Source organism: Cololabis saira, chromosome 10 (assembly GCF_033807715.1).
Source record: "Cololabis saira isolate AMF1-May2022 chromosome 10, fColSai1.1, whole genome shotgun sequence".
Lineage (NCBI taxonomy): Eukaryota > Metazoa > Chordata > Actinopteri > Beloniformes > Belonidae > Cololabis > Cololabis saira.
In genome coordinates, this window is record NC_084596.1 from 38874026 (window position 1) to 38892742 (window position 18717).

Consider the following 18717-nt stretch of genomic DNA (forward strand, 5'->3'; position numbering starts at 1 on the left):
ACATTCATAAGTTATAGTTATAAGTTATAGCAGCAGACTTAGAAAACATTTATCAATATAACCTGGCCATGACATAATCTCTAATATCTTTTGGATGAATTAATTTAGTTGAACAAAATAAGTAGTAGGTTTTACTGATTGTTATCCTTTTTGTAGCACAAAGTTTTTTTTTTCTAGCCTTGCGTTTATGAGGACCAAAGTAAGAATTGGTCGCTTCACGCATGTGGAAATGTATTTGACTGACAGGTATTGATTTGACGTTATTTGAGCTGTCCAGTCGTGCTCAGGTCACCCAAGATGCTCCAACTGATATGAACTTTATAGTTTAGACTAGAGTTACTGCCAAGAGACTGTATACAATTTAGACAAGTTTTAAACCTGCTGGCTTTTTAGCTTGTGTTTCTTTGACACAGTATGTGATTGGTTCCTCCTCTTATAAAACCCTCCCCCCCCTCGGCAGCTCTCACCCTCTCTCCCAGTGGCTCAATGGATGACAGCAGTCCCACGTCCTCCAACTCCGAACCCCTCAGCCCCGAGAGAGCGGGGCCGGGGGGCGAGGCTAGCAAACAGCGGCGGCGAAAGAAGAAGAGGAAGGGACGTGACGAGGTCTACAACTTCCTGGATAACCTGGAGAATAACATCAGCCAATCAGACAAGCACGGGGTGCAGGATAAGGCCAGATGGGAGGCGGAGGAGGACGGAGATGAGGAGGAGAACTGGGAGTGGGAGATCAGAGAGAGTGGAGGAGGGGGTAGAGTAAAAGGCAGGAAGATTAAGAGTCGGGCGAGGATTCCGGAGGAGTGGGGCGCTACCCAGCAGCCCGTCTCTCCTACGCCGGCCATAGTCGCTCCCAAGTGGGCTTCGGCGGCCGACACCGGTCCTACTGACCCCAGAGCTTCAAAGTTGGACCCCAGCCCTGCTTTGTCCTCTGGCCCTGAACAAACACCCACAAGTATCACCAACTACTCCTTTGTCACAGATCCGTGTCCACGTGCTTATGAACCCATGTGCGTAGAGGATTTCCCTCCGTCCCGTAGAGATGTTCAAAAGGCAAATGAAGAAAAAGTTTCTACAAGGAAACTTGAGCCTAGCATGAGTTCAGTCCCCAGAGCTGCCAGTAAGAATAGTGCAGTGGGGGAGGTTGGTGGTAGTTTAGCGCTAATGACAGGGGACAATCTAAGCCCAGTCTCCCAGACCTTCTCTTTCCTCGATTCAGTTCTCCAGACTCCTCCGGGCTCCACCCCTGACTCACAGACCACCACCCCTATCACAAACACCCCATCCATTGCCTCCGCTTCCATTACTAAGTCCGTCCTGACGGAGACCGCAATCCCCGCTTCACAAGCCTCTTCTGTTTTTAACCCCGCAAAGAGCAATTCAAACCTTCCTCCTGACAACACTCTGTCCGGCAACCCATCACCTTTAGCTCCCCCGGCAGCTGCAGTCGGATCAACCCTCAACGTTGATGCCAAAGCATTTGTCCCTTTTACCGCACTCACGTCCTCAGCAGGCCCTCCCGCCGCTGCCACGACAGCAGCCTTCCCAGAAACCACCGCTTTCACGTCCACTACCACCTCAGCCACCCCCCTCAGTTCCTCCCCGGCTTCCGCTAAGAATGAAGCCAGTCCGTCATCGTTAAAAGACACTACCCCTATAGGTGTAGCCATGTCACGCAGCTCAGCCGCACCCCCTCCCTCCATCACCCAAGCGTCCCCTCCCTCACTCCCTGCACACTCAGAGCACCAGGAGTCCTCGTCGCCACAGCTCCCCCCACTGGAAGGTTGGTGAACTCTAGGAAAGATTATGAATAACATGGGGCTGATTTGAACAGAAGTGATTCTAAGTTAGGCTAGAAGGAAATAGTAGTGTTTGTCTTCTTGTATGCATGGCTCTACCTGTGGATCGAGCACCAGGCCTGCTTGGTGTTTGATCTTTTCTTTTCTGTAAATGTGTATAATAACCAGGGCCCGACAAATAAATCCAGAGCAATTTACCGTATGCTTTCATTAATTTAAGATATTCACACCAGTGACATATTTAGCCACAGATAATTTACTTACATTTTAAAACTTGTAATCTGGAAGACATTCACTAGGAAAAATACAAAATTAACATTTGTGTCCAAATGTAACACTCGACGTCACTGGCATGAGTGTGAGACACAAATGTACGGTGCTGGTTGGGCCCTCTATATCTTAACCACAGTGGTAAACCGTTAAGTTGTCTAATTTGATTTCCCTCTGGCTGCCTCTGTGTATTAGTTACCGTGAGCACAACATCTCTATTAAGTGACCTGCTGCTTTTGATACACATGTCTGTGCTTGCTCCACTATCGTTTCATTTGATTATCAGTTTCCTGCCTGTCTTCCTGCTATCTCCTTTTTGTCTGTAGAGGCATACCTACTGGGTCCTTGCATGGCAAAGCCAGGTTCCTGTTGGCTTTTCAGCTTTGTAAATAAATGTTGTAGTTAATCTACTTGAAGTACCACATTTATTTAGAGTCTCAAAGACTGTTTACGCCAAAAACACAGAAATACATTTGGATGCTGCTGTAATACATTTAGATCGTTGCAGTTTATCTAACATGCAGCAAACTAAAGGTAAAAATGAAGAGATGTATTAAGTCTTTAACTATCTCCCAAAGTAAAGCAGCTTAACCTTTAGGCAAAAGAAACAAAACTCCATCTGCTACATCATCCCCAGCTTTCAGACTTGCCGTGACGTTGTCAGGAGCCTTTACAGTGTTTGCCGTAGGACGCCTATCTGCCAGTGTGTAACCAGCTGTCAGTCACTGTGGTTTCATATTTTGGTCAAGCAAAGTTTTTTCCTGCCTAAAACTGAACAAAATCCTCCCACTGATAAAAGACCCTCTAAGCTTCAGCAAAAATACACAAACTTGATCCATTTTTCTTTACTACAAGGCCAAGAGTTACAGCATCTAGGAAAGATAAACTATCTATAGATAATTATGTATTTATTTTTTTCTTTTCTGTTCAGGTCTTTGTTCAGGTAATAATCAACGCTACAGTTAAGTTCTGAACGCTCTGACTAAAGCCCATAATGTTCTAATGAAACTTTTAAAACCTCTTTGACGCTGTCTGAAATATGCTTTTAATTCTGATCCAGATCCTTATGAGATGACACAACAAGACTCTATCACCACAGCTTTCAGTGTGTAATACTGACGAACCTCTAGCACAAACTAACTATGTATTTAAATACTACCATACTGGATTTATATTTTGTCGCTGAAATTCTAATACTGATGTTTTGTCAAAGTTTATTTGTGAATGTGTTTGACTCAGTAAATGTGAACGTGAGGGGACTAAACATTCTCTCCCTTTTTCTCTCCCTCTCTCCCTTTTATTTGTTTTACACGCCACCAACAATGCGGACTCAATCAACAGGTAAGACATGTTTCTATCTATCTTTATTACTCCAAAGACATAATCTTTTTGTTAGATTTTTCAGTCAGGGACAACATACTGTACATGCACCATGAAAAGCAGAAATGTTATTTCAGCATAATTTGCAGCTAACAGGATTCTCTCCAAGCAAGTTTTTGTTATGAGTCTTTAGCCTCATTCAACCAAACTCTGTCTGATTCGTCTATTTCAGGGGTCGGCAACCCGCGGCTCTAGAGCCGCATGCGGCTCTTTAGCGCCGCCCTAGTGGCTCCTGGAGCTTTTTAAAAAAAAGGTTTGAAAATGGAAATGGATGGGGGAGGGAAATATATTTTTTGTTTTAATATGGTCTCTGTAGGAAAACATGACATTCTGACCATTTTCCAATGCTGTAAAAATGTATAGAACTATTACATTTCAACATTTCTGTTAACAAAGATTTGTACGGAAGAGTATCAGGGCCATGCAGGAGAAAAAATATTTGAGAGGGGAAGTTTTTTTTTCATTATGCACTTCGAGAAAAAAGTAGAAATGTCGAGATTAATGTTGAAATACATTTCAAGAATAAAGTCGAAACTTTGCCTTTTTTCTCAACAATTCGACTCTTTCCTCTCGACATTTTGACTTTTTTCTCAACATTTCGACAGTTTTCTTGACATTTTGACTTTTTTCTCGAAGTGCATAATGAAAAAAAAATTTTCCTCCTCTAAAATATTATTTATATTTTTCTCCTGCCTGGCCCTAACACTCTTCCATAGATTCGCGTAACAAAAAGAGTCACGTGGAAAGACATTAACATGCTACATTTGCAGCCAAGTAGCCAGTTCTAACTAATATAGAAACATGCAGCATGTGTTGTCTTCATTCTAAGGCTGATACAAGACTTTTCATTTTTTACGGCTCCAGACATATTTGTTTTTTGTGTTTTTGGTCCAATATGGCTCTTTCAACATTTTGGGTTGCCGACTCCTGGTCTATTTAGTTATCACTTATTTATTTTAGGGTGATTATCTTACTCAGCCTTTTCTCTGAGCTTACTAGATATCTGACATCTGCTTGATATCTGAATCAGATTTTTAGTGGCCACTTAAACGTTTGGAAACATAGCACGAACCTTGTGTTTAATGTTTTGTGCCGGCTTTTCTCATCCGTGTCTTTTGAGGAATCTTAGACCAACTGTTATCACATCAACCTTTCACATGCAGTTGCTCAGGAACCATTGTTGTCACTATTTAATGCACAAGATACCTCTTTTAGTGTTATTCTGTCATTTCTTGCTGAGTTTAATAGACTTCAATAGAAGTTTTTCAACATTCGTAACAGCACAACCTGGGTCAAAAGTAATTTGTTGGTGAAGTCATTGCCACATGACTCACCATCAAGGTAACGTTGTTGTCGAAGGGTTCATTTTCAGCCACATCCAATACATTTCCCATCACTCAAAAAGTTTGATATATAAACATAACCAAACAGCAACTGAAAAAAAAAAAATGGAAGATGGAAGTAAAACAAAAGCGTAACCATAACGACCAGTGTTTTATTGTCCTGTGATCCAGGGAATCAGTAAAATGTGTCACACCTTTATTTCTTCTCTTGCCTTCTTCTGTGTTTCACCCATCTGTCTCCATTTATAAATGTGCACTCTTCCTCTGACATGCAATATTGATGGCTGTGACTGTTTCACTCTTACATAACGCAAACTGGTCACTTTTTTCAGAGATTGCATGTTGCTTCTAAATGAAGAAAAAAAGTGCTACCCTATCAGCTAGACGGTCATTATTCAGTTACATAAACTGTTCGTGTGTGTCTTTGTGTGTGTGTGTGTGTGTGTGTGTGTGTGTGTGTGTGTGTGTGTGTGTGTGTGTGTGTGTGTGTGTGTGTGTGTGTGTGTGAGTTACACGGGGATAACCTTTTTTTCTCAGAATCCACTGACCTCCCTCTCTCCTTACATGTTAGCTTGTGAAACTGCATCGCTGGGATTTCTGTGAATTATATAAACTGAAAATGATGACTGGAAAATGTCATGTGATTGGCTGTGCAAGGTAGCAGCTAGATAATCATGATGCAGCGTTTGCTGGCAATGACAAACAGGGGCACGGTGTTGCTGAGTTATTGCCTTGCTCGTTGGCTCCACCGAGCGTCTACGGGATGAATTGCAGCTGTGACTATAAACTGCTAATGCAAGGATATACAGGACTGTCTCCGAAAATTTGAATATTGTGATAAAGTCCTTTATTTTCTGTAATGCAATTAAAAAAAACAAAAATGTCATACATTCTGGATTCATTACAAATCAACTGAAATATTTCAAGCCTTTTATTATTTTAATATTGCTGATTATGGCTTACAGTTTAAGATTAAGATTCCCAGAATATTCTAATTCTTTGAGATAGGATATTTGAGTTTTCTTAAACTCTAAGCCATGATCAGCAATATTAAAATAATAAAAGGCTTGCAATATTTCAGTTGATTTTTAATGAATCCAGAATGTATGACATTTTTGCATTACAGAAAATAAAGGACTTTATCACAATATTCTAATTTTCTGAGACAGTCCTGTTCATGAACAAAATCAAAGAAAGAAAACCCCACAATGTTTAATGAAGTCACTTGAAACTGGCAAAAATAATTATTCATCATTTACTGTACTTTACATTATCAAATTAAATGATACATTGGTTTTAATGTGGTTCAACAGAATTATTTAAAAGGAAAAAATAAATAAACTGGCCTCGCAACTTAATTTTGTTGCACAACCTTTTGAAGCAACCACTGCAGTTAACAGATATCTGTAATTATCAATGAGACATATGTGCTTTTAGGCAGGTATTTTGATCCACTCCAAGATTTACATCAGAGCTCATAGAAGGACTCTTCAGAATAGTCCGGTGTTTTGGTCATCGCCATTCTGGGGTATTTATTTTACTGTGTGTTTTGGGCCATTATCCTGTTGGAGGACCGATGCCTGAATGGGCTTGAGATTTTATTATATTTCCTATATTGTAGCCACATTTTTCTTTCCTTTGAATGGCTCATTTTTGCATCCGTTAGCATAGAGCTGAACTTCAGGTCTGTCTCATCTGTCTGAAGGACATTATTTATTTGTATTTATTTATTGGTTTATTTGACAGGGACAATGCACATCAATAAAACATTGCTGTAAATGTGCCAGAGTTAGCCAAGAGGCTATTTTTCATCTGTAGTCCTTGGACAGATGTAAGAATACAGAAAAAGTACAGAAAGTACAGAAAAGTACAGAAGTACAGAAGTACAGAAAGGTGCAATTAAGTTTTAGTGCTGACAGAGCTGAGTATTAATCAACCATTTCTTTAAATGAGCTCTAAATAAACTGTAAGTGTCCAGTTCTCTGATAGTTGCAGGGATGGAGTTCCATTCTAGTGCAGTTTTAACAGAGAATGCAGACTGACTGAAAGCACTTTTTCTCCCAGAAGCTTTGTCAAAAGGCATTTTTGGCACATTCAAGTTGGCTTTTTTATGCTTTGCTTTCAGCAGTGGAGTCCTCCTCGTCGTCTTCCTTTTAGTCCACTTTGGCTCAAACAGTGACAGTTCGTGTGATATCTCGTGTGATGATAGTGCTGTGTCTTGACCTTGGAGTTTACCTTGAATGCCTTTGGAGGTTTGGTTACCATTCATATCATCTTCGTTGTGTTGATACACTGTGTGTAATACAAGGATAAATAAAGCTTCTATTCTATCTTTTCAGTTTGTTATCACTTTTCCTCTTGTGTCCACGTCAAAGGAGGTCAGCTACAGTCCCGCGAACCTCAAAATGTAATTGAAATTTACAGCTGTAGTCACAGGAACAAGAGCTTGCTTTAGCCTTTACTTTAACATGCTTGTCTAGAAATGTATTTCTAATCTCCTTTCTGATCTTCTTTGCTTTTATTAGTCGATTTGTTCATTATTATTATTTTAATTATTCTGTTGAACCTCAATTCAAAAGCAATGCCTAATCTTTTAGATTTTAGTGAAATATTATTATATTTATAATATATTTTATATATTATTATTTCTTATAAGTTGTGTCAGTTTCTGGTTATTTCAGTTACTGTAGTGGGGTTTTCTCTCTTGAAGCCTCCCCACAAATGTGTCCATGTGCATTAATGATTTCTGTTGGGATGGTGACCATGGATCATCTGCTAGACGTGCCACATGACAAAATCTAACTCCAGTATTTATCAAAACACTGAATTTGTCATATCACTATCTTGTGGCAAAACAGTAGTTTTTTATTGTGAAGGAAAAATAGCTAGGGTAAATGAAAAGCACTCTTCTCTTGATTTTATTGAAATCGGTGCTACTGTTTTCACAAGTTAAGTACTTCAGTCGGTGCAATTGATCTGTTTGAGCATGGATTATCAGTGAAACGGTCAGGTTTCATGAAGAACGTTGAGTGGGCCTCCTTTACAATCCTGTCATCTTAGTTTGAAAGGAGTTTTTAATCACTACTATCTCAGGCGGACAGTGGAAGATGTGATCATGGGGATTCATCTCAGCTGCTTCCTCATTAGTTCGTTTATCTGGATAGTGTACCTAAGTATAGGTGCCCCCCCCCAGCCAACTTCCCCACGGCCAGAATTCACATCACATTAATCTTCCGTAACTCATGTCACATTATGTCATACATAGCATAGGAAAAGATTAGCCATGCACGAAACAGTTTTTTTTTTCAATAACTGAACCGTCACCGTTCCAGAACAGTGATGCTGACATTATATCTTCTGCGGCAGTTCACCTAATTCAGAGCGACTACCCCCTCCCAGAAAAGCTAGCTTGACGTGACTGGTCATTTCCACTGGTTTAATAGCCCTGGTGCCCATCCCAGCTGATACTGGGAGGGAGCCACGGAGCACATAGGATAAGCTATAAGCACGTCACTGACACAAAAGACACAAAAAAGCATGTGAGGGCAATACATAACACTGTGAAATGAAAAAAAAGGTACCGGTAAGCATCTAAAAAATAGCACATTCATGAAAGGGCAGAAACTTTATTCACGATTTTATGATCATAAGATTTCCAAGATTCTTCTGGCATATCATAGTATTTGTTGTTTCTGCTGAATCTGACTCTCTCAATCGTTACATAGATTATAGTGTAAAATGCTGGAAGTCTTAGCCAGGCTTCGCTTTGTGTACATGTTAATGTGGTTTAAATAGGGAAGGTTTTTTGTACTTCAGCTTCATAAAAGCAGAAAACATTTTCTTTAAAGGGGACCTATTATGAAAACAACGTTTTTTCTTGCTTTAACATATATAAAGTGGTCTCTCCTCAGCCTGCCAACTCAGAGAAGGAGGAAAGCAACCAAATTCTGCAGTGTCTGTACAGCCACCCGGATGAGCAATCCAGTGTGATGTGGATCTACGAGCTGTACGTGTCTCATTATCATAGCCCCGCCCACTCAGAATCCCGCATAGATAATGAGGTTAGAGAATAGGAAGATAAAGACATGGCTCAGAGGCTGAATTTCTAATTTATTTAGCAAAAACAATCAAAAGCTTGTTTTAAGACATTCAAGGCCTGTTTAAAATAGGTATTAGATGCCATAATAGGTCCCCTTTAATGTTTTATCAGCTCTGATTCCTCTGATGAAATACCTTTATGTCGAGCTTCTAGACCAAACCAAGACCACAGAGATTCAAGATTAAAGTATATTTAGCAAGAACTAGGCTGCGGGGGGAGATTTCTAGGATTATTTCTGCTTCTTGTCCTCCTTTTCTGCCCCATCTTATTGCCTCGCTCCTTTCACCCCAATTTCTTACCTTATCTCACCCCTGTAGCAACTCATAATGTAATAACAGCTCATAATGTAATACCTTAAATGTAATAAAAGTTAATAATGTAATGATCGGCTCATAATGTAATAAAATCATGAGTGCATAACGTAATAACGGCTTTGCACATAATGTAATAATACTTACATTACTGGCGTCGCTCATGAAGTAATAACAGCTCATAATGTAATAATGGCTCATATTGTGAGAAAACAGCTGCATTATCATATTTTTTACCTCTTAAAGGTGCAAATAAAGCAAACAGCATGGGTTTCAGTGCATTAGTAAACTGAATTAGTGAAACCAAGTATTATTTAATAGTAATTGCATTCTCACATTTTATTATGTAAGATGTATAAAGTTGAGCCATTATGAGCTGTTATTACATTATGAGCTGTTATTACATTATGAGCTGTTATTACATTATGAGCTGTTATTACATTATGAGCGGTGCCAGTAAGGCTCATAATGTAGTAAGTTTTTACATTATTACATTATGCGCTAAGCCGTTATTACGTTATGCGCTCATGATTTTATTACATTATGAGCCGATTATTACATTATGAACTTTTATTACATTTAAGTTATTACATTATGAGCTGTTATTACATTATGAGTTGTTACACACCCCCCTCTCATCTTTCCTTCCTTGACTACTTCCTTCCCCAGTTAATTTTACCTTCATCTGTTGCCCTTTATCATCAAGTATCTTTAGCTAATCTGTTACAAGATTCCTGTCTTCCTCTTTTTGTCTCCTTCTCTGTCTCTGTGTACCATCCCTCTCTTTATCTTTTCCTTTCCATCCTCCTCTCATTGCTTTCCCCCTTTACCCGCCCCTCTTTGCCCTTTTGTCTCCTCCATCTACATGGCATCTCCCCCTCTCTTTTCCAGACTCCCCACGTCGCTGCAGCACTGTAATAATCACTGCATGGACGAGTTGGGCTTGGATGGGGGGGCCGTTGAGGGGTTCGATGTGGCTAAGTGGAAGGGCGTTGTCAGGGAGACGGGGGAGGTGGTTGCTGTGGAAACAAGGAGACTCTGCGAGTTAAGGTTGGAAGGATAGAGAAGGGGTGGACTGGGTGTGACAGGCAGTGAGCTCCAAGGCTAAAAATAGAAACCCTCTGACAAGATCTTCCCCCTCCTTCCTCCCTCTCCCCTCACTCCCACCATCCTCGCCCTGGCGTGCTACCTCACTCTGCCCAGCACCATGGGCAACCAGCTGTTCTGTATCTTCTCTGTCTCTTCCTCCGTCTCCAGCCGATGCTCTACAATCCATGACCTTCAGCTGAGGACCTCGGTCAATTTTTATACATACATAGACAGTGCTACATGGCCACCAGAATATTATTTCATATTTTAGCCAGATCATTTTATATTTTATTCGGTTATTTGTTTAAAAAAATGCTTTTTTAAATATTTATTTTTTACTCTGTGTGCATCCCCAGTGCCTCTGTGGTGAACCTTGTGGGTTGCCAGAGTTTTATCTGAGCAGATATTTTTCCAGTTTAAGTTATGGAGCTGCATTTCACAGCCTCGGCTTCCCAATCATTAAACCTCACAGAGATGATTCACTTCACAGTTTAAAGATGCCGCTGTCCTTCTGTGGGCAAAATGTAGTCCCCTAACATTAGCATTTTAATGAAAAGAAAGATTAAAAGAAAGATTGGAAGGGACTGGAGAGCTTCAGCGAAGGAATCGCATAGGTTTACAGCCAGTTCTGGAAACATATCATCTAAAAGAAAGCCTTCATGTAAAAAGTTCCTAATGATATAAATCTTGATAAAAAATGTACAAACCAAATCAATTCAATGGTCTAACAAAAAAATGTACTCAATAAACAAAAGGGCAAAACTTTAAAAAGCAATGACACTTTATTTGTATAGCACTTTTCATACAACTTAGGCAACATAAAGTGCTTTAAGTAACTAAAAGTCACAACTAAAAAAGCAAACAACATATAACACATAACAACATACGTTTAGACCCATGTCAATAATGTTAAAAATAGAGTAGTAATGGAGAAAACACTATCTTCAGTATTTTGTTTGTTTGTGTGTGTGTATAAATCCATTTAAAATAAATAAACACATTTCTAAATGTAAAAAAAGGGGGCAGAGTAAAAACTGCGGTGACCCTGGAGGGATGGGGTAGATACCCCTGACTGCACAAGAGCAAAACACCAGGTTTTGGGCTCAGAAAATGGTAGAGAGGCAGTTTATTGAAATAATCCAGATCCTCTGCAGGACAGCATTAAAGGAGACCTATTATGGCATTTAATGTATATTTTAACAGGCCTTGAATGTCTTAAAAACAAGCTTTTGATTGTTTTTTCTACATAAATCAGAAATTCAGCCTCTGGGCCATGTCTTCATTTTTACCGCTTCTAACCTCTTTCTCTATGGGGGATTCTGAGGAGGCGGGGAGGCTATGATAATGAGGCTCTGCGCTGATTGGCTGCCTGAATGACGTGTAGCAGGGGAGGGAACAAAGCCTCGCTCCGGCAGAAGAGCAGCGGCTCCGTACACTATTAAAGCGTGTCCCATGCGATGCGAGTGTCAGCGACAAAATCAATTCCATTGCTTTATTTTCTATTGGACTGTCCTAACTGTCCGCGACTTTAACGGTTTCAGTGTGGACAGAGACTCTGATGTCACGCAGCTCGACGTGATAGTCGGACTCTCTCATGCAGTAAAACACGGTGTAAACGACTCCCTGGGATCTTAAGCCTGAATTACGGTTCTGCTTTAAATCGACGCGTACCCTACGCCGTAGGCTCTGCGTTGGTGTAACGCGGAACCATAAATCAGCCTTTAGTTACGTGAAGAGGGAACGGGTCACCTCGTCTTCACACTAATTCACACAGGAAGATTGAATTTAATTCTAAACAGTTACACCACAGTTCTTTACTCCGATTCCTCATCATTTCATTTCTTATGTTACAAGACAAATGAATCATGTTAACTGTAAAGAAATCACAACACTAAATGTTCACAAATGGCAACTTTATTGTTAAAAAAAATAAAATAACATTTGTACACATTATATACACCATATACACTACTTATATACACCAAGTTGTATATAAATAACATTTATGCACTATTGCTGGCTCAAGGAAGGACCGTGGATCTTCTGAAGGTATCGTACATAAACAGCTTCAGGTGCATTGCTTGGAAGATCTGAAACCAAACAGAAAGAAATGTATTACTAATAAGCTAAATACTTAGCTCATGCAAAGATCATACTTGTAGACAAATATAAATAACATAAAAATTTACGTCGCTTACCGCTGACTCTTGTGCAGTTGCCGGGTCCGTATTGTTGATATTGATCCTTTTATGAGGGTAAATGTCAATGCAAAACCTAATTTTTACTGTCCCTCGTTGTTCAAACAGCCACACGATACACCGCTTTGAAACAATGGCGGAGTTCTTGTCCCGTCGGAGTTAGTTGTGGGCGTGGTTTCAGAAGCGGAGGCCGACCGAGGCGTGGTTTGCATTTTGGTTACGTAACGAAAATGCTCAAATCTGAACGGCTCGTAGAAGTCACATGAGAATGGATGGCTCATCCGGGCGGCTGTACAGACCCTGCAGAATTTGGTTGCTTTACTCCTTCTCTGAGTTGGCAGGCTGAGGGGAGACCACTTTATATATGTTAAAGCAAGAAAAAACGTGTTTTTCATAGGTCCCCTTTAACTCCTGGTTCCCAGCTGGCTCGGGTTCCTCCGCCTGAGTGGACAAAAGAGGGAAGAAAATCAGTACATCTATACATTTATATAGACATAGATACACGTCAATATGACGTGTATGTAATACTGTAAAATAAAACTTCAAAAATATTGTTACATCACAAATTAAGACTCATAAAAACATAAAAAGATGCCTTTTAAAATCGTCCAGACTTTCAGCTGTTCCCAGCTCGTCTGGTAGATCGTTCCACAAAAGTCGGCTGTAATAGTTACAGAAAGCTTCACCGTATGTTTTTGTTTTTACTGTAGCAATTTAAGTCAGCTTAAATTCTTACTCCCATCTTCTAAAAGGACAAAGGTGCAGTCCACAGGTTTTCAAGTCTTGATTGGAAGCAGGTGTGATTCTGATGGCCAGCCAGGACACAGCTGTCACCCCATGTGCTAGTAAACTCAAACAAAAATAAATTAACTCTGAAAATAATCGCAACAATGTAAAGCTGACAGTGGAATAACACCCGTCACTAGAACCTGTTAAGATTAAAGAAGCACACTGCAAAAAAACAGCCCCTTTAGAAATAAACAATATTCCATAGATTTAGTCAAAATTATCTTATTTTAACCAAAGATATATTTGTCCATGGGGATAAGACATTTCTCTTGACTACAATTCTTAAAACATGCAAATTAGTCTAAAATTGTCTTCTAGTTTTCTTGAAACAAGTTCTTTTTTTTTACTTACTAAAATGAGTTAAAGGAGCATGAGGCTCCTTTTAAGAAATGAGACTCTCTAGCGCCACCCTTCACCACGACGGCCGTCGGGGGTACTGCAGCCAACAGTGAATCCGGCACGGGAGAACGGGGAGAACGCACATGCAGCGTCATGTGAGGTCACATCCGCAGGACAGCGCGGGAAATTCGGGACCGAATTGCAGCACATTTTGCAGCACACAGCCTGTTCAAGGCAAAGGAGAGATACACTAGAGGGCTCATTCTTTTTGGTTTGGAACGCTTCATCTGACATTATTACTAGAAAACTTAAAATGTATACAGATTTTTTTCATAAATCCTGCCTCAATCCGGCCTCAAGCTCCTTTAAGCTTTCATTGTCTTCCAGGTGAGTGTGGGAGGAGTGCAGGAAGACTGTGTTAAAACAGAGAGGAGCTTAACTGCTACTAACTTCTTTGTAGGTTGAACCTGACCTTTTTGTTTCGGCTTTCCATTTCAAAAGGTTACAAGTTGAAACTGTGGTGACTTTTACACATCATTCAGGGAAAGAGTGAAAGTTATTTAGTAAAAAGAATAGATACATTGATTTAAAAATATCCAATTTATGTCAATTCTCTTTCTTAAAGTTAAAGATGGTAGGCATATTTTTAGATTTTTCAGTGAGACTGAGTATAATTCGTCCAACCAGCAGCCGCCCGGTGCCGGTCGCACTGATGCACATCCCTAAGATAGTCGTCTTTTTAACCCTTACCACCATTAATGTGGACATTCAACACATGGTTTTAAACAAAATGTTTTATCTTTGATAGAAGGAATCATTGGAATCAACTTTAGTGTTCTTTTTGTTTTGAAACAAATCACTAGGTCATAAAATACGGCCTGAGCTTTACTGAAGTCACCTCTACTAACCAACATAACGGGTTTAAGATATTAATACAAACCTTTTCAAAGTGCTTTTTAAACAAACCCATCAAAGTGCTGGAGAAGGTGTTGCTGTCACCGAGTCTGTTACTTAACTGTTGAGCTGTAATCAACCAAATAAATTCTTGGCCGACTGAAGCCCTCAAATTTCAGCAAAAATTTGACTATTCAGCTATTTTGGGGGATCGTCGTCGTCGATTTGCTATATATTAAATTGTTATTGCTCTGAAATTAATTACACACGACAGCCTGTCGAAATCAAATAAATGCAAACATTTCAATGTGAATATATATTTAATAAAACAACAACCTCCCACCACAGCTAGAAACAGGCACAGAGGGAGAAAAAGAGAAAAAAAGCGATCTGAATTTTGGTCGAGCCAGGCCGCATCAACTAATAAATCGACCAGTCGACTGGGAGATTACAGCCCTACTAGACTGACAATCTTCAGGTGCCACATATAGTCCCGCCTCAGCTCGGTTCTACCCGCCACAGCCCCGTCTTGCGCTTTTGCACTCGGGGCTGAGACGGGTAGAGCCGCTCCAAGCCGATACTATTTCTGTAACCATTCTGGCGAGGTTCTATCCGGGCTGAGCCGGGACTATTTCTGACGTCACCACCCTCCACGCCTCTGATTGGTCGGGGGTCGGCAGACGTTTGAATCAGGAAGCGGGAGTCAGCGGGAGTCAGCGCGAGCGCGACTTGCGGCTCGCGGCGATTTTATTATAAAGCGCAAAACGTCTGTTTCATGATCCAACTCTGAGGTGCAGATGTTCATAAACCTGGTGGCTGAGGAGAGAATTAAAAAAGGGATGTAGACGGGCTGTTTTACTCTCAGCCACTCGCGGCTTCAGCTGATTTCTGATCAGCGCCGACATGAACAAAGCGGTTGCGCAATCGAGTACGTCACAGCTGCTTCACCCCAACCCCCCCATTTCTCACCTGGCTGTGGAAAAACAAACGGGGACAAAACGGGTAGAGGCGTGACGAGCCGAGTCGGGCCGAGTAAGGACTAGTGCAAAATGGGCAATAGTCAGCAACAAAGATGCCGGGTGCACCCTGGACAGGTTTGCGGTCATCTTGTCCTCTAGATGCAGTAAAACTCTGATCAGCAGCAGAATCAGATTAACGTTCCTGTCACAGCCTTGAGTCCGAGACTGTACTCAGTTTCACCAGGATGCTATCTAATTTGATCAGTTATCACATAAAAGTGATTTAAGCCTGTGACGGAGATGATTTAATAGAAAGTGCTCAGTCCTCTCTGTCTTCCAAAGATGAGTCTTGTCCTCTCTGAAGTCCTTAGATGTTAAACTTGACCCTGATACCCCTTTAAATGTTCACAAAAGCCCCCTGGGCCCAAACCAATTCTTCAACAGAAGTGCTGCCTCGGTTCCTTGCATAATAGGCATCCTTTCCAAGCCTTTTGAAACTAAACAACAGTCTAATGTCTTCCTCTTCCTGTCTTCGGCTCACTGTTCCTCTGCGGTTACAGTAGACAAATTGTTTATGGAGCATTATGTAATGCCACTCATTCATTATCAGGGATGCTTGATAATCTGCTGTGATCGTTGTTTTGGCACAGCCGTCGGGTGTGCTGGGGATGTGCGTTCGTGGCCAGTGCAACCCACTGGAGAGAGTTGTCAGTATTTTCTGTTAGGAATTGTGTTTTTTGTTGGTTTGTTTAAAATGCAGTTTCAGGGGGAGAGTTGACATCCCAAGCTGACTCGCTGACGGATGATTCCCAGCTGTTGCCAAGTTACTCAGGAGATGTTATCTGCTACACATGCACTGTCAGATGTTTCTCTCCCTGTCCTTATCTTGTGAACGCACTAAAAATATTCTACGAAACATGTTGTTATGGAACCCATTGAATATTTGAATTATTTTAAAATCCCATTGTGCCCTCCAATCCTTGACATGCACTCTGCATTCTGACATCATTTGGTCCAGCTTGGCTGCCAGCCAGCAGTAAAGATGTAATTCCGTGCCTCATATTGCAGCTTTTGCATGTAGTTCTTTTTAGTCCCGAGGCAACGAAGCAGGTAAACAAGTCCTCACTTTTTTTTTCTGGAGAACAAAAAGATCAAAAAGAGCTGTTTTTGTGTTCCAGGCACATCTCCTCTGATCCATTTGTTACCTTAGTCAGCTAAAGCTAATGAGAGCACTCATGGGTAATCTTGTAATGGCCTCTTGTAATATGAGACTTAGACAAAGTGTATGTCTGTTATTGTTCCCCAATCTTAATGGAAAACTATGTTTTCACCGAAAAACATAACACCGATAGTAGTTTTATGTAATTAAGTGCTGGAACATTACTGCTGCCATTTCCTTCCTTGTGGTGATGAGATAAACAACAAGTGCATCACAAATGAACAATTTGGACTTAAAATTACCATTTACATAAGTCTTTCCTCTAGCTTCAGTCAGTCCCATTTGCCCATTGCTTGCTTCTGTACATCTACCTTGAACAGCTGAAGGCAGAACTCTATTCATCAAATACCCTCTGTTGTTTGTGTTGAAAACAGCTGCTGCACAGATATGATTGGCCACCTAACTTGGTGCACACTTCCAGTAATACATTCAGCATTGTCTGCAACTCTTGCACTGCATTCAGGTTGAAAATGGACTGTGTCAACATCATCCTTATCTTACTGTAGGGGACCCGGAAGAGATTTCTTAGTCACTAGATAAAACATCTAAATAGCCGTTGCCGATGTGAATCTAATAAGTCATTTTATTCATATTAGTCAGGGTTCCTTTAAAAGCTGTAACATTTAAGAGTACAACTGCCCAGCTACCAAAAACATTCACAACAGATACGGACAATTTTTAGAATATTAAAAACTCCAATTAAATAAATTATTCCACCCAGAGATTTGAAAAACACACCCACACACACACACACACACACACACACACACACACACTGCAGTTAAGTTAATTTGAGCTAAACCTGTCAAGTGTGGAGAGACCTTTAAAGAGGCTCCAGCCAGGTTTTCTGGTTGTTGTGATGTGTTGATTATCTGGATCACTCAGGTTTTCACACCTGCAGTTTTTTTTCTTCCATCCAGTGCAAAGCACTTATTGTTCAATTGTTCAGACCCTGACATGTTGTTTGCAAGCAGTCAATGTTTTCTTTTCTCTTTTTCACTTCGTTTCACCAGCTCTGTGGTGCAAAGACCAAAAATCTCCATTTGAACGAGCATGCAGCCCTTCGAAAAGGTTGCTTCCTCCTTTAAGCAAACAAAAGTATCTACAGGAGATTTTGTTGAAAGAGAAAGGCAATTTCCACTTGGCTGCACTCCTTGAAGCCATATGGTCTCTTTAGAGCACATGGTGCTCATGATACAGGTGCTGCACTTAAATTCAGGTTAAAGGAGCATGAGGCTCCTTTTAAGAAATGAGACTCTCTAGCGCCACCCTTCACCACGATGGCCGTCGGGGGTACTGCAGCCAACAGTGAAGCCGGTGTCGGTGCTTTTTTTTCCCACCTGCTTTTTTTTATCGGAGGTCTCCCGTACGTGATGACGTTCCGTCTTGTGATTGGCTTTTGACCGTTTGCGTGAAAAGACCAGGAACAGAGTGACTACAGCAGCCGAGAGAGAGAGAGAAGTCATTGAAAGAAGGTCGTGTCGTGAACAGCAGTTATATGTTTCTTCTCCCTTTTACCTCCACTATGATCTGCTGCTTCTGACTTTACAGAAGTGTATGTCTCTATATGTTCTCATTGTTGAATCTGTAAATGTCTAAGCAAAATAGTCATAATACATTATATAAATATAATTTAAAAAATGTAACGTCAACTAAGCGCTCACTGATTAATCCGCAATTGCCAAAAAAGACGTTTTGAATGTGAAGACATAGTGAAAAACTACCTTCCTAGCTTAACATGGCAAAAAAATACCATCGCGGGGAAAAAATGCACACTTCCGGGGAAAATATTTCAGCCCGATACAATCTGGTACTCACACCGGCACGGGAGAACGGGGAGAACGCGCATGCAGCGTCATGTGACGTCACATCCGCAGGACAGCGCGGGAAATTCGGGACCGAATTGCAGCACATTTTGCAGCACACAGCCTGTTCAAGGCAACGGAGAGATACGCTAGAGGGCTCATTCTTTTGGGTTTGGAACGCTTCATCTGACATTATTACTAAAAAACTAAAAATGTATACGGATTT

General features: G+C 40.8%; 1 protein-coding gene across 5 annotated transcripts in view; it reads left to right on the forward strand.

Moving 5' to 3' along the window:
• The window catches only part of map4l (microtubule associated protein 4 like), a 127160-nt gene that overhangs the window by 65389 nt on the left and 43054 nt on the right, over window positions 1–18717 (forward strand). For all 5 annotated transcript variants that reach the window (XM_061732855.1, XM_061732857.1, XM_061732858.1 and 2 more), the window contains one exon: window positions 461–1780. In XM_061732855.1, the coding sequence (XP_061588839.1) occupies window positions 461–1780 (1320 nt within the window). The remainder of the gene's footprint in view (window positions 1–460; window positions 1781–18717) is intronic.